At 35.8% G+C, this 25,205-nt stretch overlaps 2 protein-coding genes across 2 annotated transcripts; one reads left to right on the top strand and one right to left on the bottom strand.

Annotated features, from left to right (window-relative positions):
- Positions 1-1,525: 1,525 nt before the first annotated feature.
- LOC120775013 lies at positions 1,526-2,377 on the bottom strand. The gene is made up of 2 exons (XM_040104962.1): positions 2,131-2,377; positions 1,526-2,054 (listed from the first exon to the last, which is right to left on the bottom strand). The coding sequence occupies exons 1-2, from the start codon at positions 2,333-2,335 to the stop codon at positions 1,891-1,893; spliced, it is 369 nt and encodes a 122-aa protein (XP_039960896.1). The 5' UTR covers positions 2,336-2,377; the 3' UTR covers positions 1,526-1,890.
- Positions 2,378-5,037: 2,660 nt separating this feature from the next.
- On the top strand, positions 5,038-6,305 carry LOC120775893. The gene has a single exon (XM_040106284.1). It carries the CDS (start codon positions 5,095-5,097, stop codon positions 6,055-6,057), a length of 963 nt encoding a protein of 320 aa, XP_039962218.1. The 5' UTR covers positions 5,038-5,094; the 3' UTR covers positions 6,058-6,305.
- Positions 6,306-25,205: the final 18,900 nt, after the last annotated feature.

Genomic DNA, 25,205 nt, shown 5'->3' with positions numbered 1-25,205 from the left:
GACCAACGCTAGCTGGGCTCTCACGATATCCATAAGGATAAGGGAAACTTCCTCATTACCATTCCGACGGAATTCTTATCCTGCAAACTCATCGACTTTACAATTTCCGAAAACTCCGCTGTAGCCAGGCACACTGACAAGTTTAATATGGAAGTAGCTTGGTCTGAAACAAGAGTTGATTGAGAGTTCCCAACAGAAGACTTGCCCTCCAGCCTTCAACTTGATTATCCGTGCATCCGCAAAAAAGCTCACTGCGCCTCTACTCCAGCGACTCTGCCTCACCTACATATCATTCAGAGGTAGTCAGTAGACAGACAGTAGTCCAAGTTATCGGGGATGCGGTCGAATTGGGGGAGAATTTCGGAATGTCCCCCTCTGGGACTCTTAATGGGTTCAGTTTCTCAAAGATGGATGTTGTGCGGCACTGGTGTTATGCACCACTGATGCCAATGGGAACCGCTCGTTGAACACATTCTAGCTGTTTAGCGATTGTGGCTTTACCGAGCGTTCTCCACGAGACAAAGATCCATAAGAGCAGTATTGGCTTAACTACGACTTCGTAAAGCCAAAGTTCAATTTCTGGTGAGAGACCCGACTGCTTCCCAATAGCTCCTTTACAACAATAAAAAACAACCGATTAATTAAATGTCTTCAACCCTTAAAGGAATTCCTAACCTGAACAGAGAATTTGGAATTTGTTTTGAAAAATACCCACAATACTGTAGGTGAGCACAACTCTTGGATATGGATAAATTAATAACTCAGATTTTTTGCTTATAAAGGGTGATCCTTTCCGAGGTTCCCTACTTTTTTAAAGAAAGCATTTCGAACTGTTGAATGATATGCGTAAAACCTGAAACGAAGCGGCATTGTCCGCATAGACTTAAGACTTTACATATTCCCACAGGAAGAAGCCTAACGGTGTGATATCACATCTTGGTGGCCATCTACTGGCCCAAAACGTGTAATTATCTGTAAAAAAAAAATACGTCAAATCGTTCCATACGTCAGTCCGAGTTGCTGCAAACGACACCGAATCGACTCTCCACGGTCTTCGTTTACACTCTCAGCTACGATTGCTACATTTTTTTCACTGCGTGCTGGACATGGTCTCTTCCGTCGAATATTATCCAATAATGAATGCTTAGTCTCAAAAAGAGTGATGGTGTTGCGAATAGAGTGCTCAGCAGGCCGATTATGTTGATCATAAATTGAGCGAAGGCGGCGAAATACATTATTTACAGAACGTGAATTCCAAGATGAAATACCAAACAATACTGAACAAAAATAACGTGATAGCTTGACTCGACTCATGCGTGATCTATCAAAAATGGTTATAGAAAAAAGTACGTCTACTTGGATCACCCGTTATAACCAAAATTCAAACATTGAGTCAACTTAACAAAGAAAACCTCAACTGCTGCCATTGAAGTTCACTGTACAATAAAGCGTTGCCTGTAAAGTATGTTTGCTTATCATCAAAGCGTTCATTTCATTTCCTTATTGAAAGTAATAAAATCGTGTATTCTTGGGAGAGAAATAAATATTTCAGTGAACTAATATTAAATACTTCTTGTTATGACTCATTTTCACGCTGCGGATAACACTTAAACTGAATTGATTACTCAAATTTTTGTTAATAATATCAATGTCCCTAGAGACCACCCGTTATCATTTCTCTTTCTTCATAATAATACTTAATATGTGCACAATAAATATTCAAATATTTTGAATTTAAATCAGATTTAAGCATTAATGAGTTAATACATAATTTTTCGAGCACAAAATCGCACTAATAATTTTAATTGAACATAAACTCATATCCAATCTCGTATCCGATTTGAATATCCGCTTCTGTGTTTCCTCTTGTTAAGTCCTTCTCCGAGTCGTTTAGTTTTTAATCGGAAAAACAATTCTATCCCTTCTATTTGTAAGACGAGGGTATGTTTGGAAGTTAAACCGCCATCCCACTTCAACAGTTGGTGATGGTACAGCTGTTGTCACACGTAAAGGCTGTCTATCCCATATTCTCCCACTTTCTATGCCGTCTTCTGCTAAATTAGTATAAATTATCAAATATAGCTGATGTAAAAGAATAACTAAACATTTAATGTCATTGTCGTGTTTTACCTCTTGATGGAGGCGTTGGATAATGTCCCGTAGATTTAGGCGGACGTGCCACTGGTGCCCATTTTATTTGCCGTGTGTTTTCAATATCCTTATATGAGTAATATGACTGATCAGTGGATAGCGTGGAAACACTTGTAAATACACAGCATAACAGAAACACTACCGTTATATATGTATATAATAATATTATTGTCCGTACTACCATATTGTATCGTTGCCCATTCGAATAACACTAAAATTATTTCCAAACATTACGCCAACGCTATCAGATTTGAATAAATCTCAGCAGTCTTTACAATTCAGCTTTCCCAATAAGTGAAACCTATATTCAGATGGAACCGAAAAATAAATACTTAAAAATAAATATTCTCTCAAAATTAAATATTCTCTCAAATTATGCTCGATCCCTTGCATATGTAATTCGAAAGGAATTGCTAAAATAACCAAAGTATTCTATTTTAGAGTGGATTTTACTACTCTTAGCACTTAAACTTAAACTTAAAATTTAACTCAAACTTAAACTTAAACTTAAACCTAAACTTTAACTTAAACATTCAAATTTTACATTTTAAAAAATGCTGCGGCAGTATAAAAAATCGGAAGAAAGGATAATTTCGGGTGTAACCTGACAGCTTAGAATTTAAAAGTTTTTTTTATGGGAAATAGGCGTGGTTGTCATGTTATTTCGCCAATTTTACAGTGTATGAAGAAAGGCTAGAGAGACTTCTTTTCAGCAAGTTTGGTTAACTTAGCTTTAGTGGTATGTAAGATATGTAAACACTTGGGTGAACAAAACTATGATACTCTGTAGCAACATGTTGCGTGAGTATAAAAATATGGATTTCCTGATAATGAGCGCTTTTAACATTCTGAGGGACTGCAGATGTTCTCAAGCATGTAAACAAGTTCGAAGCGTAAAACTAATTTCCGGAAATAAAGCGATGATTTCACAACTATTGAAAACTGTTATCAGACTTCCTAACCCCTAAAAAAATTCTTTGCTCTCTCGTTTTTCTCTTGGCGAATAAATAAACGAGATAGTGAATTTGCGAGTAAACAGAGAGCGTACTCACATTTGGCTCACATTTCATTTACAACTTTTAAGAATACCTGAATAATGAGTGTAGAAGCAACAACAACAAATAGCAGTAATTGGGAATTGAGAAATTAATCGAAAGAGTATATAGAGACAATTACTCCAATTATGTGGTGAATTATTTCACAAATATGTACGTAATTGCTTACAGGAATTAAAAGAATTCATAATGACTACTTAAGATCGACTTTGGTTAGTCACGCATTTCGAAATTCGCATAATTTCAACTAAGCAGCAATTCTTTTTGCCTTCGAGGTTCACATATAAAGGGATATAAATTTCGATGTTCTCTACTTTTTTAAAGACAGAAGCGGGATTGCCCGCATAGACAATCATACATATTCCCACAGGAAAAAATCTAAGGTTTGATATCAAACATGAAATTATCTGCTCACCGACGTATTCTCTCAACGGCATCATTTTTGAAGAAATTCGGACCGATGATTCCACCGTTCCACAAACCACACCAAACCGATATTTTTTCTGGTTGAAATGGCAGCTTTTGAATCTCTTCAGGTTTCTGTTCGTCTTAAATGCATCAATTTTGCTTGTTTACATACCCATTGAGCCAGAAATGGGTATCATCGCTGAACAGAACTTGGCTCGAAAACGTTGAATCTTGGAATTTTTCAAGAGCCCGTAGATCAAAGCGATGTCGCTTGGGAAGGTCGAGCGGCTTCAGTTCTTGCGCAAACTGTATTTTATTTTGTTTGTTCAATTTAAGATCTCTACGTAAAACGCGCCAAATCGTTCCAACGTCAGTTCGCGTTGCTACGAACGGCACCGAATTGACTCTCCATGGTCTTCGTGTACACTCTCAGCTATGGCTGCAATATTTTCTTCACTGCGTCCTGGACGTTGTTTATTCAGTCGAATATTATCTAGTAATGAATGCTGGGTCTCAAGATGAGTGATGCTGCTGCGAATAGTATGGTCAGTAGGGCGTTTATGTTCACCATAAGATGAACAAAGCGCGCGAAACATATTCTTTATAGAACGTAAATTTTCGCAATAAAGTTGAACGATATAAAAATGTTGTTCAGGTTTTCCAAAATGAAATTCCAAACAATAGTGGGCAAAAATAACGTGACAGCTTAATACGACTCTCAAAAAGGCTGATGAAAAGGTATTCTCTTCTTGGATCATCCGTTATAACATTGTAAACTACCCATATAAGGCGAAATTCTTCTGAAAACGGATCAGATCATACCTAGCGTAAGGAAAAAAATAACCCCGAAAACTCAATTAGCTTAGGTACCCGAAACTAAATTAGCTAAGCCAGAAAGCCTCTAAACACCCACTATGTTCTAAGTCTGCGTACTTTAGCATATAGAAATTAGGTAAACCTTATTTTTACTAGAGTTAAATGATAGTTCAATTCTCGTTCACGACTTCTCGATACACTGGACTATTGACATATTTTCATCACCAAAAAATTTACCGAGGATAAAGGCGTTTGATATGTTGATATCAGCAAGGACAAGGCACAAGGTTCGGAAATCTTATTTGGCAATTGGCATCTTTTGACCTCTTCAATTATTAGACAGTCTTGCCAGTTGAGGATACAGATTAATTTTACCCCCAAATACAAGTAGTTGGTTTACGAAAACGCAGTTTTGATAATAACGCGCTGTTATTTTCTTTCAGTGTTATAAATTCAGTACAGTTCAATCAAATAGCAATATCGCAATAAAATCGCTTAGTATAGGTTTCTATTTAAGAATAATTTGGTTGATAACCTGAACCTTGCTGTTGTCATTTCATGCCTTAGAAATTGATAAGCATTATACAACTTAAATTGTTTTCAAATGTGCCACTTAAGCTTAGTCAAAGCAAAACATTCGTGTTAATAGCATTCCGGCTCCAAAATGAGCGCTCGAAATTCGTGGTTCTTAAACAGTGCAATATTATTGTTGTACTATACATGCGGTGGCATTGAATACATATCAGCGCTACCCACGGGTGTGCGTATATTACACACTCTAACACATGGTTTCAACATCCCACCGTTTCGGCCACCGCCATATAGCATTAGATTTGACGGCGTGAATGGTGATTACATGGCAGGGCAAGTGGAACGACATCCATGGGAAAGACATCAGTTCCGACACCGCAACGAATATGGTCCCCATAAAGATTTTGTAATAGCACAGCCAAAGTTTCACAGTTCTGAAGAATTCAATATTAATAGCGTGGGCAATACACCACCATTCTTATTGAACCCTGCAGCCGGACCTTTTGAAGGGCATAGAGTAAATGTGGCGTTAACTCAGGATTCAATAATCGTAAAACATCCTTGGCATAATCTACAAAATCAGCATGACAGAAGACATCACCATAGATGGCATGATTGCCAAAGACCAATAGGTTCGGATCCCGACTTAAACGGAGAAAATGTACAAGGTACAGGCTATGAAGCTGCCAGTTTCGGACAGAATGCAATCTTTGAGAATACTGATAACGGCATACGCAAGTGGGATAATAATGGGCCACCACGAAGAGTGGGAGGTGAACCAAAAGAAGATACCGTTATAGATATTACGCCAACGACTCCTACAACAACGCGCGCTGCCCCACCAACTACAACCGAGTCCGCTGAGAGAACTGTAGAAATTACAGAACCAATGACAAGAACATATGAAAAAACAACAGCCAACAACTCAGGCGCAATTTCAACAACAACAACTATAGAAATTACGGAACCAACAACAAAAAAATATGAAACAACAACAGTCAATAACTCAGGCGCAATTTCAACAACCGGTGCCACTGTAACTGCAGCGCCAACCGAGAGCACGTTTGCAATTGATATAAGAAGTGGATTTGCTTAAAGCGCAAATAGCAAAGGAAATACGATAAGGATTATATAGAAACTGTGGAAGTGTTGTATAAATACAATAACGTTGTAGTTGTTTTACTTATAACTCTAAGTGATTGTTAATCGTAATGCCTTTACATGCCTGGTCTGATATCATTTGCTATGATTTTAATGCCACTCATAAAATTTTTATTCAATTGTTTTAGCAAAATTTAAACAAAGTGATCAATTTAATTTTACAAGTAAAAATAATAAAAATCTTTAGATAAATAATTTGTGAGTTAACACTATTTCAAATGTGCGAAATTATTCGAATTTTTTATTGTTACAAGCATACACAATTAAAAAAGAAATTCTGACATTTTTAGAAAAGAAATATTTAAACTCGGAAATTGCGGCGCCATTTATGGTGACCCCTCGGAAAAACGATGCGCCAGTGTTGGCAGGGTAACTCATTAAGACTTAAAGTGAAAAAATACGTACCTTAGTAAAAATCTTAACTTGGACGAAGGAAAAAAACTAAAAATTGGATTTTTGGCAGAAATTTTTACTTAACAAAAACATGAAAATATCGCGACATTTGTTTTTTCAAATAGTTCAACTCTAAAAAAAATTCTTCATCTAAGTCTTTAAGAATTGTATTTAAAAGACCTGTGTAAAATTTCATGAAAATCAGTTGAGGAGTTCTCAAGAAAGCTTGCCAACCGACTTCAAAAACACAGTTGCGAGAAAAACGCGTTTAGAAACGGCGCAGCCTAGCTAGCCTCGAGCGCACAAGTCCTCAAGGCTGTATCTCCGAAACTATTACTCGGATCAACTTGAAAGTTTAGGACCATATTCTAGAGGTGTTTTAGAATTTAATGAGAATGAAAAATAAATAAATTTTTGTAACCCGAAAACTCTTGTAGCGCCATAAGAAACTTTCTAAGGCTAAGAGCCTATAGTTCAGAATACCATCGAAAAAAATGCCGGTTTTTGGCATAGCTCCACCCACTTTCAGTAGAATATTTATATAGAATTTTATATATTGTATATGATTTTGTATGTACATATATGTATGTAAATAGAACATTCGGACCAAAACATCCTTCGGAACTCAAATGACAAATGTTTCATCTAAAATGTTCGACATAGCTTGACACCGCACCCAGCATATACCAAGTATGACATGTCTCTAATTTCTGCGCATTACAAGAGCATCTAACAACCGGCTGCGTTCGAATTTAGCACTTCCTTGTTTTTTACATCAAGATAAGTGCAGCACAAGCAGGGACAAGTTGCCTATTCTGCAGCAGCCATCGAGAACAGTCACATTTTAGTAGTGATGCAAAACAGTAAAGCATATTCAAATCAGTGCCACACAGTACAATGCCGCTGTTTAAACTGCACCACATGCAATATGCATTTCTCTTCTTATTACTGCAATGTTTGATGCACCAGGCAACTGCAGTTTCAACAACAACGGAAGCGGCTCAGCAAAAGTGCGCTGATAACGAAAGTCGGCAATCAAACGAGCAGGTTATGTTAAGGAAATTTATACGTGAACAACAGCGAAAAAAACAACAACAACTTTTAGAAAACCCTGAATCTGCTTCAAATCGACAACATTTTAGACATCACTCCACCAAAACAACAACAACAAGTGCGCCTATAGTACGCACTGTTTATCGCCAAAATCTCGGCAAACGAAACTCATCCATCAACTCACAAAATAATACAGCAACCAACAGTCTTCGACGCACTTCCACGAAGTTAGCATACAATACAACCACTGACACCGCCTCCCCGCACAACGAGACGGAGCCGCATGCCGAGCAGATCGTACTGTACATGGTAGCGCAACGTAAATGCAATCACCATCGCCGACGTTGTGGCGTTCCATGAAAATAAATCTATTTTACATGCATACATTATTAAAAAAAGTGAAAGAAGTAAACAAGCAATAAAATTTTACTTCGAAATATACATGAACACACAAATACTCACATATGCCTGCTTGTAATTTATGATATACATTTAATATTTGTGTAAGTGTATGCGGGGCTGTATGTATGTTTAAACACAAATTTCTTGAAATACAAGTACATAAAAATTACACGGTTATCGGAGGTTAACTGAGTTATCACACCATCTCTGCTTTAAGATACTACACAATGCATTTTTATATACACTAGAACTTTGGCATCAACTAATGGATCTCTGCCTAAATTCTAGTAATTGTACAAAGTCCACTGAAAATTGGGTTACCGACACTTGGTTGAATGAAACTTAATCCTGAGGTTACATTATCTACTATTTTGCACTAGAATTACTCTTAATTGTGCGCATATATACGAGATAAGATTTGTGTAGTAGTATACATTGTGACAAAAAAGTACCCGGAAATTGTAAATAAAACGCATAATATTTACTTATGCATTAATAATTATTTTTTCGCCTTCAAATTAATCTCTACTAGATGTTTCTTATGTCCTCGAAACACTTTTCACAAGCACTTTTTGGGATGGCCTTCAACTCTTTCAGCCAACTTGGTTTTATCTCTTCGATCGACTGAAAACGGGTTCCACGGAGCGGCAGTTTCAGTTTGAGGAACAAGAATAAATCACATGAAGCCAAATCTGGTGAACACGGTAGTTGATTGATGATGCTCATTGCGTTTTTGGCTTTAAGAGATCGTCTCAGTGTGAAATTTTTTAAATATCGATTTTTATATTTTTTTTGCATTATAGCAAACACTGTAATAAATATTCTCTCAAATTATTACGGTCGCTACAGCGTTTCTGGTAGAAAAGGAATCGAGTGAGGAACATAGAGACTCCAATCTTTAGACGCGTTTTTCTCAGAATGGTTGTCTTCAAAACGGTTTCCACTCCCAAAGACAGAGTTTTTAAGATATCTAATTCCAATTTGAAGAGAACATTTTTAATATAATTTTCTAACGATCTCTTAAATACAGTCAGAATCGTGGCTTGATGCGATGGTTCATTATCATCTCGTAAAATCCATGAATTGTTCTTCCACAATTCCGGCCCTTTTCGGCGGATGTTCTCATACGGCCAAATAGAACTCCTTATTAACTTTCTATCTCTCCGCAATAAATTCACGATTCACCAAACCGCGAATATCGAAAAAAAAACAATGACCACCACCTGATTTTTGAGCGGCTTTGCTGTATTATTTTTGATTTCGGCTCTTTTTTTTCATATTGACTTGCTTGAATGTCAAACTCATAAACCCATGTCTCATCGGCAGTTATAATGCTCTCGGAAATTCGGAAATCGGAATTCGCTCCGTCACGCATAACGAAAGATACCTGTTTATGCTATTTGTTTAAAAAAAAAATTGCTTTATCAGGGCGAGTCAAGCACTAACGCGTTTCATACCCAAAATATCCACCAAAATCATTCGAATGGAATCGTGGAAGATGTCGAGCTCTCTTGCCATCTCTTTAACCTTTCCCAGACTATTTTCAAACACCATATCCTTCCCTTTTTTAACATTGGGTACTCGAAAAAGTATTTTCGTATCTTGTCAATAGATGTCGTGACAGTCGAATAACTCCAGTGCTTCGGGGAAGTTGAAAAAAGTTACAGCTGTTCAAAAATGTGTGAAAATAATGAAGAAATTCGTTATATTTTGAAATTTTTGTAAAAAAAATGGAGGAATTGGGAAGTTTACGGAGACGACGCTGTATCAGTTCATGTAGCACAACAATGGGTCGCTCGCTTCCGTTTTGGAAATTTCGATTTACACTGATGGAATAATATCTCCAAAAAACTAAATGGTACATATTTGCTTATTTATTTATTAGTATAAATATAAATAAAATAAGTTGAAGTTTGATTAGAAATACGAAGAGACTTTTTCGACTATCCAATATTTTCATCAATTGAAGAGGTCGAAGGTCGTTCAGAACGAGGCATGTCTTCAACGATATCTAGACCTTCTTTGAAGTCTCGTAGGCTTGTGTTTTCGTTAAAACTGACCCTCCGTAACCCTTTCCAGAATTTGCAACGATTCCGCACACGAAATTTGATTAGAAATTCATAATTTGAGACAAATTCTTTCTTCGATATTTTTGATCCTTTGTAAAAATATCAACGCACTACTGAGGGTACCGACTTAAGCAGCCGCTGTGAACAAACTGGTTAACAGATCGCGCTCATATTTGATATATTAGTTAAAGACAGTCCTAACGACTTAGCAAATTACATTTTGTTGAAATATCATTTACTCGCGGAGTTTAGTGACAATTTTCGAAATAATTGGTTCCAAGACACCTCGTCTATAGATTCTATATATATATATATCTATATACATCTGAAGGGTATTCACAAATAAAGGCTTTATTTTATTTAAAAATATTTGGAACTCATATACGCCTGTCTGTCTGAAGTGGAAAAACGACGATTCTTTTAATCACTTTTTCAGGGTGTATATCAACTGATCATTTCAAAATAATTTCTTTAAATTTAAATGTTATAGTATTTCATTTACCAAACCTATAAATGGACACTATACACTTCACTGAGTACGAAAAAAGAGTTTTAAAAGCCAAGATAATAAGAAAGCTCACAACTTTATCTCTTTTTTCTCTCTTAAATGCATTCCCGAACAGAGTAATAAATAAGCAATTAGAGGGTAGACGAATTAGCGAAGAAATGGGTAGCCCTTGACAAATCTGGGACAGTGATAGTCGTCTGCTCATTTGGGCAAACTAAGAGAGGGATGCGAAAACAACTGATACAAAATCACTAAATCACCGTGGCATTCAAATTCGTATATTGGACTGATTAACAGAGAATAACGAGAACATGTTTCTTTGGAGATAATTCAAACATTGACCATACCATAAATAGAAAGTCGACCGATTTCAAACATCTTCCGTATAACATACTCTCAATTAATTTTGTTAAGATATCTTACATATTGATCCAAATTCTTTTATAAAGAATATGGTGGTAAAGATATAAACATCCCTCAAATTTTTTCCAGTTTTAATATTATGGCAATAGATTCTCATTGAGTTTCATTCGGATACCTCACATATTGGCCGGTACATAAGGTATAAAATCAAGCGGATGATTGAAAGTCATTATCTTAGACATGAAAGGTCAACAATAGGCACTGGAGTCCACATAGTCATAATAGTTGACTCTGAATTTTTTAACTGTGAAATGAAAGACTCATTTTGAATTTTGAAATGTGATACATAGTATATGGAAAGTAGACATGACTATAGTACGATCTCGCACATTTTCCCAAAATAAGATTTCAATGTCTGGATAATTTTGCACGCCAAATTTATTAAAATTGGTTGATTAGTTCCTGAGGTAATAGTGAGCCATGCCATGCTCATTTTGGAGGTAACAGTACAACTATGAAGCCCATTCGCAATGCCGAACTGCTTATCCTTCAAAGGAACACATTAAGATATATCAATTTTTATAAGACGTTCAAAATGTTTTGACCACTAGAAGTAATAGAAGTAATTGCTTTTTCTTACCCTTTGGACCCAGATATATATTCATGACTGCATTCACACATACTCTTTTAAATTCATAAAGATATTGAAACGTTTAAATAATAAATTCTTTTTGCTCATGGATGGTCCTTCCGTTCGTATTAATTTTTCACTACGTGTTTATATTTATCAAGAAATCCCTCACGAGCATCAGCATTTATGACTTTGTTATGAGTCGTTTGAGTACAACGTACTTAAATTCATACTAAGCAATATAACTTTTGATTATGCATTATTACGAGTATATGTTCGTGGATGTGTACTTATATGTGTGTTCATATATGTTGCTCATAATATTATATGAGCGCATATAATATCTAACCATTATCAAAATGCCAACTCCGATCTTCAGGGAAGTAATTAGAGCGTAAAAGAGTTTAATCTACATATATATATGCATAATCTACATATACATACTTGTACATACATATATATGTATATAGATATATCAAGATTGTGTGCAGGTACGCAGAGATACAAGAGCTCACGAAATTGTCACGGCTTATTGACCACGAAATCTTATATTATGCCATAAATTTATATTTGCATTAAATGTCAGTGGTAAACTAAAAGTATAAAAAATACTTTTGCATACTAAGAGTTAATAAATTGGTTAAACCAAAACTTGTAGTACGGCAGCTTTTACCGAGGCAGCCAGATGCACATTCCCTAGGATTAATTTGAAATGTTCACTTTTCCTTGGTAATCCTGTTCGTTTTTAGGTTAAGTTTACGAATTATAATTTATCAAACACGATTTTTATGAAGGTTATAATTTATTACGTTATTAAGAAAGTGGGTGTATTCATCGTCAGTTTGTTGTTTAAGAAAAAGCTATAACGAGTGAATTGGAGATGTCACTATGAACCTTCACAATCATTAAAGAAGGCAAAATGTTAACTTTGGTTGCACCAAAGCTAAAATCTTGTTCTTCTTTAATGGTGTAGACACCGCTTACGCGACTACAGCCGAGTTTGCACGAGCGCGCCAGTCGTTTTTCCTTTTCGCTGTTAGGCGCCGATTGAAGACTTCAAGTGTAGCCAGATCATTCTCTACCTGGTTTTTTCAATGGAATGGAGGTCTTCCTCTTCCATTCCCTGGCGCGTACTACGTCGAATACTTTCAAAACTGGAATGTTTTCTTCCATTCAGACAACTTGACCTAGCGTAGCCGCTATCTCCTTATTCGCTGAACTATATCAATGTCATTGCATATCTCGTACAGCTCATCGTTCCATCGACTGCGGTATTCGCCGATGCCAATGCTCAATGGAACATAAATCTTACGCTGAACCTTTTTCTCAACAACTCGTAACGCCAACTCATCAGATGTTGTCATCGTTTATGGCTCTGCACCGTATAGCAGGACGCGAATAATTAGTATGGTCTTTGTTCGTCGCGAGGGGCCTTTACTTCTCACTTGCCTACTTAGTCCGAAGTAGCGCCTGTTATTCTGTGTTGGATTTCGCGGCTGACATTGTTGCTGGTGTTAATACTGGTTCCAGACGAAATTATCTACAACTTCGAAGGTTTGGCTGTCAACAGTGACGTGGGAGCCAAGTCGCAAGTGGGACGACTGTTTGTTTGATGACAGGATGTACTTAGTTTTGCCTTCGTTCAGTACCACTAGTGTTGAGGTCAATGATATCAATATCTTCCGCGTACGCCAGGAGCTGTACACACTTATAGAAGATCCTATCTTCTCGACTCAGCTCTGCAACGACGAGGGAAGGTCCTTCTGGATCCTGACAAAGCTTTTGGTATTACTTAACGTCACGTAACATACGGCCGTGTAGTATTAGTTTTGCGGGGATACCACACCTCACATAGGTACGCTCCAAGCGCGCATTGAAGGCATCTTTGGTCACATCGTCCTTTTCTTCCGTCGGAGCGTGGGCGCGAATTAGCGTTATGTTGAAGAACTTCGATTTGATGTAAATTATGGCTAGACGTTCATTCACCTGGGTGAATGTCAGGACTCTGCGACGGAGTCTCTCTAGCACCACGAATCCCACAGCGAATTTACGCTCTTTTATATGGCCATTTTAGTAAAAGCCACAAGGACCTACTCATCTCAGTCTTTGTCCCGTCCATCGCATTTCTTGGACGAGGAGATCAACCAGCTGGGCAATAGCACCTTTCCAATTAAGGAACTGGACATTCCACGTGCATGCCTTTAAATCGTAATCCTTAGTATGTGGTCGTCATTAAAAGGGGTTTTCTCTTCATTTTGGATGGTTTTTTAAGTAGCGGCTACCAAGCCCAGCGCACTATCCTGGAGAGGGATGTTTCGCCTTCTCACTTTAGATCGCCTTCAAAGGGATGTTTATTGGCTACCCAAGGATACCTGGTCTAAGAAAGGAGTTCCAGCGCTGCTTCAGCCATATGTAAAAAAATTGTTACTCTTCACTGCCAAGTGTATGGCGATCAGAGAACTTTACTCACTTACTATGTGAACTTCTAGATATAGCCTCATCCTCCAATGATTAATTTACCATGGCTAAATAAGAGGGGAACTGACTTAGGACCTTTCAACAAATAAAGAGTAGATCGTATTCATATAGAATAGAAATTGGTAGTTATCCCCTTATTTATTTTGTAGTTAAATCGAACCCTGAAAGGAATAATTTTTTTGCCGTTTCAAACCCAAAATTTCAGAAGAAGGCTAGCTGGAGAGAAATTTAGCAATGATGGAGAGTTAGTCGCCAAGACTGAGGCTTATTTAGGAGCAAAAGACTAATTGCACTATAAAAATTAAATCGGAAAGTTATGTATAAAATATAATTGTGATAAGCTTTATGCATTAAAGTAATATGACTGTGTTTTTCAAACAACCTGTTATTTCTACCTAAACGTAAATGGTATTTAAGACAGCCTTTAAAGCTTTTTAAGCTATTTTTGTAAGAGGTCGTAACCGGACTGCACCAGCACACTCCACTATACGATTTGCAATCGGCAGTTCTCGTTAAGTATACATATACCATTGTATAAGCGCATTAACCTAATCCTTTCACTTTAATCCGAACACATATCATTGGCGGTTTGTATGTTCGTTTAACATTTATTGGCAAAATTTATGCAAACCAAAAATGTGGCTTACGAAAATTTGAATTTGCCTTATTTTTAACCTTTATTACATTATTTTAATATTTATAACTTGGACTTCACTCCAACATTTCAAGGCCCTTCAAAGCAAAACATCATTAATAAAACTATCTCCAAAACAAATGAAATAAAACAAAACCAAGCTGTGTACACGAATTTAGTTTACAACAAAACTATGACATAAACTTGCTTACTCACTCCTATGCTAATTGATTTGCATGCTGCCATGTCACTGCCATTTGACAAACCATAACCGAAATCAAATGCGATAAAATGCCAAATAAATAGTGCTTGGTGGCTCTTGAGAAATTAGCGTTGAAAATATATTTATTTTTATTAATATCTTAATTTTTATTTTAGTACTTCTTATTTCATTTTTGTCCACAACGCCTTTTCAAAAATTGTTGGCGCTTGCACTACTAATAACATGTTTTAGCGGTTTGGCCGAAAGCTTACCTGGTTTAATATTCAGTCGTCGGTTTTTATCTGAAGCCGGCATTTCGCAAATTACTATTTGGCACATTTCTCAACACTCCTCAGAGAATTACATATGTACATACATTATCACATAATGATCGTTGACATATAATCAAAAATAGCTAACAATCAGCTGCCCATTAGCAGATCTGCATTTTCGCAAATATTCGCAAAAAATACATACATTATTCCTTTATCTTTTTGTGTTGAAATAACTTTTTATGATTCAAATCGAAATTAAGTAACTCTTTATTTTATTTTTTCACTAAGCAAAAAAAATAATATTTTACAGAGGTGTAGATATGATCGGTGATAGTTAGCGATTTATCATCTCACTCAATTCTTCCTCTAAAAAAACATATAACTATCAGCGCCCACATCATACATATGGTAATAAAAATAAAATATTATATTATAGTTTAAAAAATAATGCTCCAGCGGGCCGTACCAAGGTGTGATGTATAATACACCTTAAATGAATAAAAATACGTTTTATTAGGCTCAAGAATAAATTTCAATATGGGAAATATAACGTTAACCTTCATAAATCTTTCATGATTATTAACAGTTTATCTCTCAATCTCTTTAGAAGAAATAACCTTATTTTACCACTTGTCAACCTTAGTGGTAAAATGGTTGCCCAATCATTAATCAACTTGTATACCCTAAGTAATTCTGCAAAACTAATCCCAACTTTTTCACCGGAACTCTAAAGGCGTACTCCAGAACATGGCTACTAGTCATACAATTAACTTGAATCTACAAACTGAAAGCTTGAGTTGGCGAGGCCATGTCCTCTTGTGTTGCAAACTCTTTCTTTGTCACGCAATTACATCTTTTTCATGGATTTCTACTATACTGAAAAAGTTAAAAAGTAGAAGTACTTGGTTCACTCATTACAAAATGACGTTGAGAGCGCTATCTACAAAATATTTAATAGAGTCAGTAATGGAAATCTTCCTTGGCTACTTAAGGTTCCATAAAGGAGATATGAAACCTGTTAAGTCTATTGTAAGCTAAAGAAGCAGTAGCAGATAAGACTAAATAGATTTTTCGATTAATTGTTGTCCATTTTTGTCATGTGTTTTTTTATTGTCACTTATACCTTCGTCTGCCTGTTTGTTAGTGACTTCTTTTTACAACAATTTATATATTTATTAAAGAGAATTTATTAAAAAGTCTATATTAAGGAAAATTGGGTTTTTATTAAGGAACATATTTTTAATTGATTGTATAATTATTAGATGTTTTTGACTGAAATTTTAATCCAAAATCGTCACAGTGATAGTCATACTCTCAAGTCATTCGACTATAGCACAACCTTCGCTATTTAGTTGAAATTTGGTAATCTTAAAATATGGCATCTTCATGAATTTACTTGTCTAATTCTAAACTATTTTTCATAAGCGTGCGAAATTAAATATTTTAATTCTATCATCAATGCTTTATTGGTTTTTACTGTAAAAAATATTGTAGTATAAACGCATGCCTGCGTCATATGATATTCCGGTTTGATGAACTACATACCTAACCTCCGACAAAAATTGCTTTTTAATTACAATAATTTATTTATAATAATAAATGTATTGCTAGATGTTTTGCCGATCGCCCTCATTTAAAAGAACAATTCGATAAGTTAACGGATTGGTAGTGTGTTTGACGTGGTATAAGGGGCACACTAGGTAAAGTTTTGAAAAATCGATGCTTTTTTTGTTTTTTGTTTTTATTTTGATAGTTTATACCCATAAATATTAAAATCATTTAAAATTTCAAATCGATTTTTGAAACAGTTTTCGAGTTACAGTCATTTATCTGGTAGCCGATTTATTCATACAGTCTAACCGGTTACTTTTTAAACGCGTTCGATTTCAACTAACTTTGTTACATGACATATCCTGGAAATCCTATGTCACAGTAGGAAAATGTACGAAATTAGACAACAGCCACGCCTATTTACTACTTAAATAACACAATCTTAAATTTCATTTGAAACTTTCACTTTCCAACACACAAATCAAGAATGAAATAATATATACGAATAAAACTTTCCTCGAATAGAGAGATGTCCCACTTTAAGGCCGAAAATTGCGTAAACCGAAGCAAAACTGTACTACCCCTAGGTACCGAATATGTGGACCCCGGTACCTATAGTTGACTTTTGATCAAAAATGTCGGTCAATGTGTGAGATATTGAAATGGGGAGAGAATCCTTTCCTGATGATAGTATGTTGACGTTTCAAAAATGGTTTGAATCGGGTTAATATAATACTTCCCTGAGCCCCCATATGCCTAACATAAATATTTTCGAACTTTAAAATGACTTTATGCTTGATATATCGGCCGATATTTGAGTTATCTCAATAAAAATTACCATGCAGTTATGTCTTTGTGCCTAAAATGAAAGAATTGGATAATAATTTGACATAGCTCTCATATAACAAATATCACGATTTTCTAACATCCGGCTGACTTTACTCCATGTAATTGGTGATTGTATGTGAAGTACCTTGATGAAACACAGGAACATTTTGTTGGTATGTGGCATGTTAATAGTATGTGGTATTGGCAATAATGGATAAAATCGGGTCGATACTAACCACAAACTCTATATAGTTCATATAATGCTTTTCGTTTTTCTACCAAACCTTATATTATGAATAATAAGTCGGTCAGTGTGAGAATTGTATACTTAAGCAATGCTAGAATTAATGCAATCAGTTCGTCCCTTTCGCTATCCCCAATATACCTCATAAAATGATTTCCGTCTTGCCACATGAATTTGAACCGTTCACGTTTGTCCAAATGTGTTTTTAATGAAACTGAATTTACAAGTTTTCTCAAAAACTATGCGGTTTACCGCTGAATTGAAATGGGATTAGTCCAAACCTCATTTCCCTAATATGTTACGCTTCCAAATAACAAATACCCTAATATAAAGAACTTCGATCCTCTGATAGTCGTTGTCTGACTTAGTCAACATTAAGCCAATGTATTAAATTTAGCTATTTCGGTGGAATTAAAATCATAAACATATCACTCATTCGAAGATGTTAATATATTTTAGCAGTTGCGAACTAAAATATAGCAATAAAACCAAGTTTAATTCTTTCGCAACATACTTTAATACAAAGTTTTGCCACCATCTGAAGGAATTTCTCGATCTTTGCTTCTTGGTAGTTGCAAAAGTAAAAAATTATTGGTTGTATCCGCACTTAGCACTTCCTTACTTGTTTTTTTTAAGTTCACCGAGTGTGTTCCTTAAGTGTAGTTTCATTACCCTTATTTTCCATGTTTCCAAACCAAAAAAGTCAATCGCCAGGTGGAAGATTGAGTATTAAAGGCCTGCCTGAATCTCCAGAAAACGTATTTTAGAGATAGGAAAGAAGTTGTGGTAAATGGATCAGGAATATAGGAATAAAGGTAGACTATGCTGCATTTGTAGTCAAAATATGTATGTATATGTTGGCCGCACTCGTAGTAGTTGCGTTGTTCTTCCTTCCAACTTTAGTTACTTATGAGTATATCGCTTTTTAAGAAAATAAACAAAAAACTATTATTTCGAGCATCGAAATATATCACTTCATTGATTTAAAAAAGGCATATGAAGGCACCCTGTTACATATAGTATTATCTATTATTATATATATGTATATTTTATGCATGACTGGATGCAGGTGCAGGGGCAGGTTTATGGCAACACTCTACACTACCACACCAGGCACGTAGGTTAAGGTTGCACAGACGCCACGTACAACAACCGACGTGAACAAAAAAAGAAAAGAAACAACAACAACATGAATGCAGTCAACCAATGCGTCACACAGCCAAATCAATAACACCGCACATGTATGTATGCATCGAGTAGCTTCGAGAGTGACTTCTTTTCAATAGCTAAATCTTCGCATGTGTTAGGTCTTACCACAACTCTGCGGTCTCTATCGCAAACCCATGGATGAGATAATGCATTTGTGTTTTTTTTTATTGTTTTTGCTACTATTTTTCGACAATTTGCACATTGTGCCATGGCAACAACGAAGCGGCGAAACGGTTTAATTTGCACAAATGCGTCTCATTTGAATGAGCAAAGTGCGTGTGTTCGTTAACGTGTTAGTCGCGCCATACACCAGTACACCAGTAGCGGTGTCACAATCTAATTCACCTTAATCTGATTTGCAACAACATGCAGCCGCATGGCAAAAGCAAAAGCAATGGTTTGGGTTTGATTTTTGCCACTACGACTTGTTTAATGCAGGCGGCCATTGTATATAAATGGTTGTTGTAGTTGTTTTTTTTAGTTTTTTTTTTGCAAACTCCGCCAATTTCAAGCCTGTTTCGCAGACATTTGCGCAACGCCGCTGCAGTCAGGCATACAACCAATCTCAACACCAAACGCTGCATCAGTGCGCTGCAGGCCGCACGGAGTGGCGTATACGTAATTTGTTAATTTTCCATGTATTTGGGTTTATTGCCAAACTATCAAAAATCAGCGGCAAAAATAGAACAACAATTGGTCTGTAAAGCTCATAGTCAACACACATGCACACGCAAGCGTACAATACGTGGGCCACAACTACACTTACAGGTGCACGAAACGTACGTACAACAAAGAAATAACAACAACTTGTTCGTTCGGCGCTGCTCTGCTTTGGTCGACAACCGCACAACGGCGGTGCTGCTGCAAGCGAATGTATCTCAAAGTGGTTATCCTTCAGCGCAGATATGATACCGCGTTTAGACGCATGCGCACACATTGCCACATTTGAATACTTAACTACACAGATTAACATACATGCAGTAGAATTATACTTTGATAAGACCTCATTTGCTTGCGATTTTCTCATTTTTTCCACTAATTTACGTGTGTTTTTTTCTGGTTGCAGACAAGTTTAAAGTTTCTTTGAGTTTATTTTCAGTTGAAAATTGAAAACTAACTGTCGTTTTGTGAACACGCTAATCAGCAGTGGTCGGTGTGAAGGTAGTAGTGTTGCGACTGTTTGCTGCCGCACAAAAAGTTGACTTGCATTGTTTTTTTACAACACCATTTTCTGCAATAAAAATAAAGACATCGAATCGGAAGTGTTTAACTTCGCATTTATGGCGTGCACACACAATGAAAGTCTGTTGATGCATGCATTTGCATATGCTGTATATTTTTTGGAAAAAAGCAGAAACTGTTTTTTATTAGTTTGAAGGTTGCCAATAAATCATATGCAAGCGTTTAACATAACATATAAGAGTTTTATTGGTCACTTAAGCATACTTAAACTGGAACACGTATTAGCTTATATAAAATAATTGACATTTTATCGCCCTTGAATGTTTATAACTATAGCGTTTCAGGCAAACAAAGAAAATTCATATTAGGGTTTTTAACATATACTCGATTTCTATGTTGAATCATCTCTGTATGGGGTCGAAAGATTTATGATATGAAACTGGGACATACGATCTTCTTCGCATTATATTTAATAAAGCTTATACATACACACAATAAATAAGTATTTACTTTAACATTTCCACTTTAATACTTGATTTGGAATGATAATCAGCATTGAAGAATACATATCTGATCTAAATAACTGACAAATGTCGCTTTATTTAATTTTAAAACAAGAAAAACGGGAACTACGGTTTCAAAAAAACCACCGTTCTTCCTGTACGTTGTTTGGCGCCATTTAGAGATGCTAAGTGTAGCCAAGTCCTTTCCCACCTGGTGTTTCCAACGAAGTGGTCGTCTTCCTCTGTTTCGCCCGGCGGGTATTGCTTCGGATTCGATTACTTTCAGAGCCGGAGTGTTTTCGTCCGTTCGGACGATATGACCTAGCCAGCGTAGCCGCTGTCTCTTAATTCGCTGAACTATGTCAATGGCGTTGTATATTTCATACAGATCATCGTTCCATCGAATGAGGTATTCGCCGTTGCCATTGTGCAAAGGGCCATAACTTGTCTCTCGAAAACTCGTAACGTCGACACATCAGATGTTTTCATCGTCCATGCCTCTGTACCATATAGCAGCACGGGGATGATGACGGACTTGTAGAATTTGGTCTTTGTTCGTCGAGAGAGAACTTTACTTCTCAATGGCCTACTCAGTTCACCTGTTGGCAAAAGGTATTCACCGTTGGATTTCGAGGCTAACGTTGTTGTTGGTGTTAATGCTGGTTCCAAGATAAAAGAAATTGTCTACGACTTTGAAGTTATGACTGTCAAAAGTGACGTGGGATCCAAGTCTATATATAGCTGCATACAAACTGAACTATCGGTACAAAGTGCTTGTACATCAAACTTTTTATTTGCGGAGATATTTGTAAAAATGTTATGGGTTATTGCTGGAGGCAATGGCGAAATTTAAGAAGAAATTGTTAAGATCGCATTGCATGGCATATTAACTGAAAGATTGGGTTCCAGTCTTTATACTGATATACTATAGTGGTCCGATAACAGCCATTTATTTAAACGAACAGATTCTTGGTGAAAAAAGGACGGATGTAAAATTTCTTTTTGAGTGTGCAGAGAATAACGAGCAATTCTAGTAGAACAGTTCATTCTAAGAATGGCGATTTGCTTTCAGATATTATTCAAAAGCCCTATTTAGCGTAGTTTCTTATGATTACTGCTTTCATTTGATTTGATATTACCCAAAGTTCATAGTTTCATCTAAAGCGATACTCAACATTATCCACTCAGTCAAAAGCATATATAAATCCTGTTAGAGTCTACGTCTCTACGAAAAATGTCTTCGATGGCCGAGAAATATTATTGATCGAGAAATATTATACCATATTGAAGCAATGATTCAGGAATATTTAGATTTGCGAAAGTTCTGAAAAACTGATTCTGATTCAGAGCAGCCTGTTCAGTAGTAATAGGCACGACACACATTTTTGAAAATCGTGAAAAGATAAATCATTTATTGGATTACGCATGAAATATGACTTGGGCTTATTTTGAAACAAAAGCAAATCGTGTTACCAAAAAGGCCTCGAAAAGTTAGAAAATCACTGAAGTCGTTGTTTCTTTAAAAAAAATCAGAATCAAATCAAAAATTGTACTTAGTAAAACAAATTATTTATTTCTGTTTGTGGTATCAACTATTTTGTACATTTTGGGTAATCCACAGTTTTAACATTCCCAGTATTGAGTATGAACTTCATTACTGTTTCCATCCAGCGCATTAAAAAATTATATATATAATTTATGCGGTTCCTAAATTCATATTCTATTTTTAATTTTTCCTAGAATTTGCGTTGAATTTCTACTTCTTTATCCTGACGACCTTTTAGTATATTTTTTTGACAATATATCTGTTTAATAGCATGGTTGATCTCTCTATTGCATTTCGACATAAGGAACTGTTGTATAATCATATAATAAAAGTTTTTTTTAAGCTTTGCTAATGTTGAATGTAAGGTTTGGAAGACATTGCATTTAATGCAAAAACGAACAATAAAGTGGAAGCAAATCTGTCACCTTGTAGAATATGCCGATAGCTCGTTCCTTATCTCATTTCAAGCAATTGCTTTTCCTACTTTATAGAAAAAGCAAGCTCCTCAGATGAATAGGCGGAAGGTCAGAGCTCACGGAACCAATTGTGATTATTTGAGTTGATATATACCATAAGTGGTCCCTGATATCCCATTTCTTCGGCCGTTATCTTCGTACCTGCTTTCTTGTCAAAAACTTTTATGCAAATGCAAAAACAAAGCTAACAATTTTTTTTGTAGGGTGTAGGGGTGTACCTTAACAAGTTTTATTTTGCATATTTTAAGCAAGTTCTACTCATGTTAATGGTTCGAATTACAAAAGAAAATTAATATTTCTAAGAGTAGGGTATATAAAATTTGACACGATGTTTGTAACACTCAAAAAGAAACGTCGGAGATCCTGTAAATATATATGTATATCTAAATGATCAGCGTGACGAGCTGAGTCGATTTTCCCATGTTCGTCTGCCCGTCTGTATACACTTAAGCTAGTGCCTTAGTGTTCGAGATATCCATTTTAAAATTTGAACGAGTCCTTTTTTCGATTTTTTATATCCTTTATGTTTTAAAAAATGCACATGTGAAGAATATGACAGCTTCGTTACAGCCGCTGAAGTAAATTATAATGGTTTATAGAAAATCAAATTATGGGGTTACCAAAACGTTTGTTGACTCAGGAAAAATAGTTTCTCTACCAAGAAAGAATCCTAATTGCGCATGGGTCAGAAAATATGTTTGTACAAGATTGCACCATAAGTGATGTCTATTTGTTTCAACATCTGGTTATAAGTAAAAAAATAATTCAATTATATAAATTTCTAAAATAGAATAATTATAAGCGTTAAATCTTGTAGGCATGTATTAAAAAAATCTTAAATATTTTAAATGAATATACATACATATTTATCTTTTTTATTTTAATTTTCCGGTAAAACTACCATATGTTTTTGGGATATTATTATAATTGTTTAACGAGTTTCCGTTATGGCGTAGAACACATTATAATAGCATTAATTGTATATTTGCACCTAATTAATCTTCTTCTTAAGATAGGTCTAATGGTTGCGTTGTCGTGATCTCAAACCGACCTAGTAAAAGTTTAGCGGGAACCTAAAGACTTGATTTCATACTAATTCTGTATTTTTATACCCTGAACAAGGTATATTAAGGTGTCACGAAGTTTGTAACACCCAGAAGGAGGCGTCGAAAACCCTATAAAGTATATACATGCATATATGTATATATGATCAGTATGTTGAGTTGAGTCGATTTAGCCATGTCCGTCTGTCTGTCTGTCTGGCCGTCCGTCTGTCTGTATATATACGAACTAGTCCCTCAGTTTTTAAAATATGAAATTTTAAAATTTTTTCTGTTCGTCCGTCCGTCCGTCCGTCCGTCCGTCCGTCTGTCTGTATATATACGAACTAATCCCTCAGTTTTTACGATATCATTTTGAAAGTTTGCAAACGTCCTTTTCTCTCCAAGAAGCTGTTCATTTGTGGGAACGGGTGACATTGGACCACTATAACATATAGCTGTCATACAAACTGAACGATCGGAAACAAGTTCTTGTATGGAAAACTTTCACATTTGACAATATATCTTCACAAAAGTTGGCACAGGTTATTTTCAAAGATAATAATGTAATATACGAAGAAATTGTACAGATCGGCTTACTATAGCATATAGCTTCCATAGAAACTGAACGATCGGAATGTAGAGCTGGTATAGAAAACTTTTACAATTGACAAGGTATATTTGGTATAGATTGTTTTCTATGGCAACAATGTAATCTTCGAAGAAATTGTTCAGATCGGTTGACTATAGCATATAGCTGCCGTACAAACTGAATGATCGGAGTCAAGGGCTTGTATGGAAAACTTTCGCATTTGACGTGGTATCTTCACGAAATTTTACATGGATTACTGCTTAAAGTAATAACATAATCTCCGAAAAAATTGTTCAGATCAGATTACTATAGCATATAGCTTCCATACAAACTGGACACGTAGTAATTAAAAGAAATACACCTGTGAAGGGTATATTAGCTTCGGTGCAGAACACAACATTGTTTTCTAAACTGCAAATAAGAAAAAGAGTACATAATGTTTATTTATATGAAAACAGAAAATGAAGCAACTAACAACTTTTAACATGAGCACAGGCTATCAAAAGTTTAACAAAAGAAATTACATCTAAAGTATGTACCTGAGTTTAATAATTTATTAACAAGCTAGTATCTGAGCCACCATGTACACACGTGACAAGTGAAGCGCTTAATTGTAACCATAACTCAAACACGGCGCACCCCAGGGTGTAACCCATTCGTTAAATTTATTATTTGTACTTTTAGTTGAACTCGTTAATTTTACAGGCAAATCATAACTCATTGGTCGTAAAAGTGAGATCGTTCTTTGAACCCTCGGACCAGGCGTATTCTACTCCATTGAACGGCCGTCAACTTACATGTGCCGGCATCTGTCTTATTACGCCGGTCAATATATACAGAGCGAAGTCATTTTTTCCAGCAGTAACTCATTCGAAACATAATAAATGTGGAGCATTAAAAGTGG

The sequence above is a fragment of the Bactrocera tryoni genome, chromosome 4, assembly GCF_016617805.1.
Source record: "Bactrocera tryoni isolate S06 chromosome 4, CSIRO_BtryS06_freeze2, whole genome shotgun sequence".
Taxonomy (NCBI): domain Eukaryota; kingdom Metazoa; phylum Arthropoda; class Insecta; order Diptera; family Tephritidae; genus Bactrocera; species Bactrocera tryoni.
Note: the sequence above shows the minus strand (reverse complement) of the source record. Positions and strands in the feature narration are given on the sequence as shown.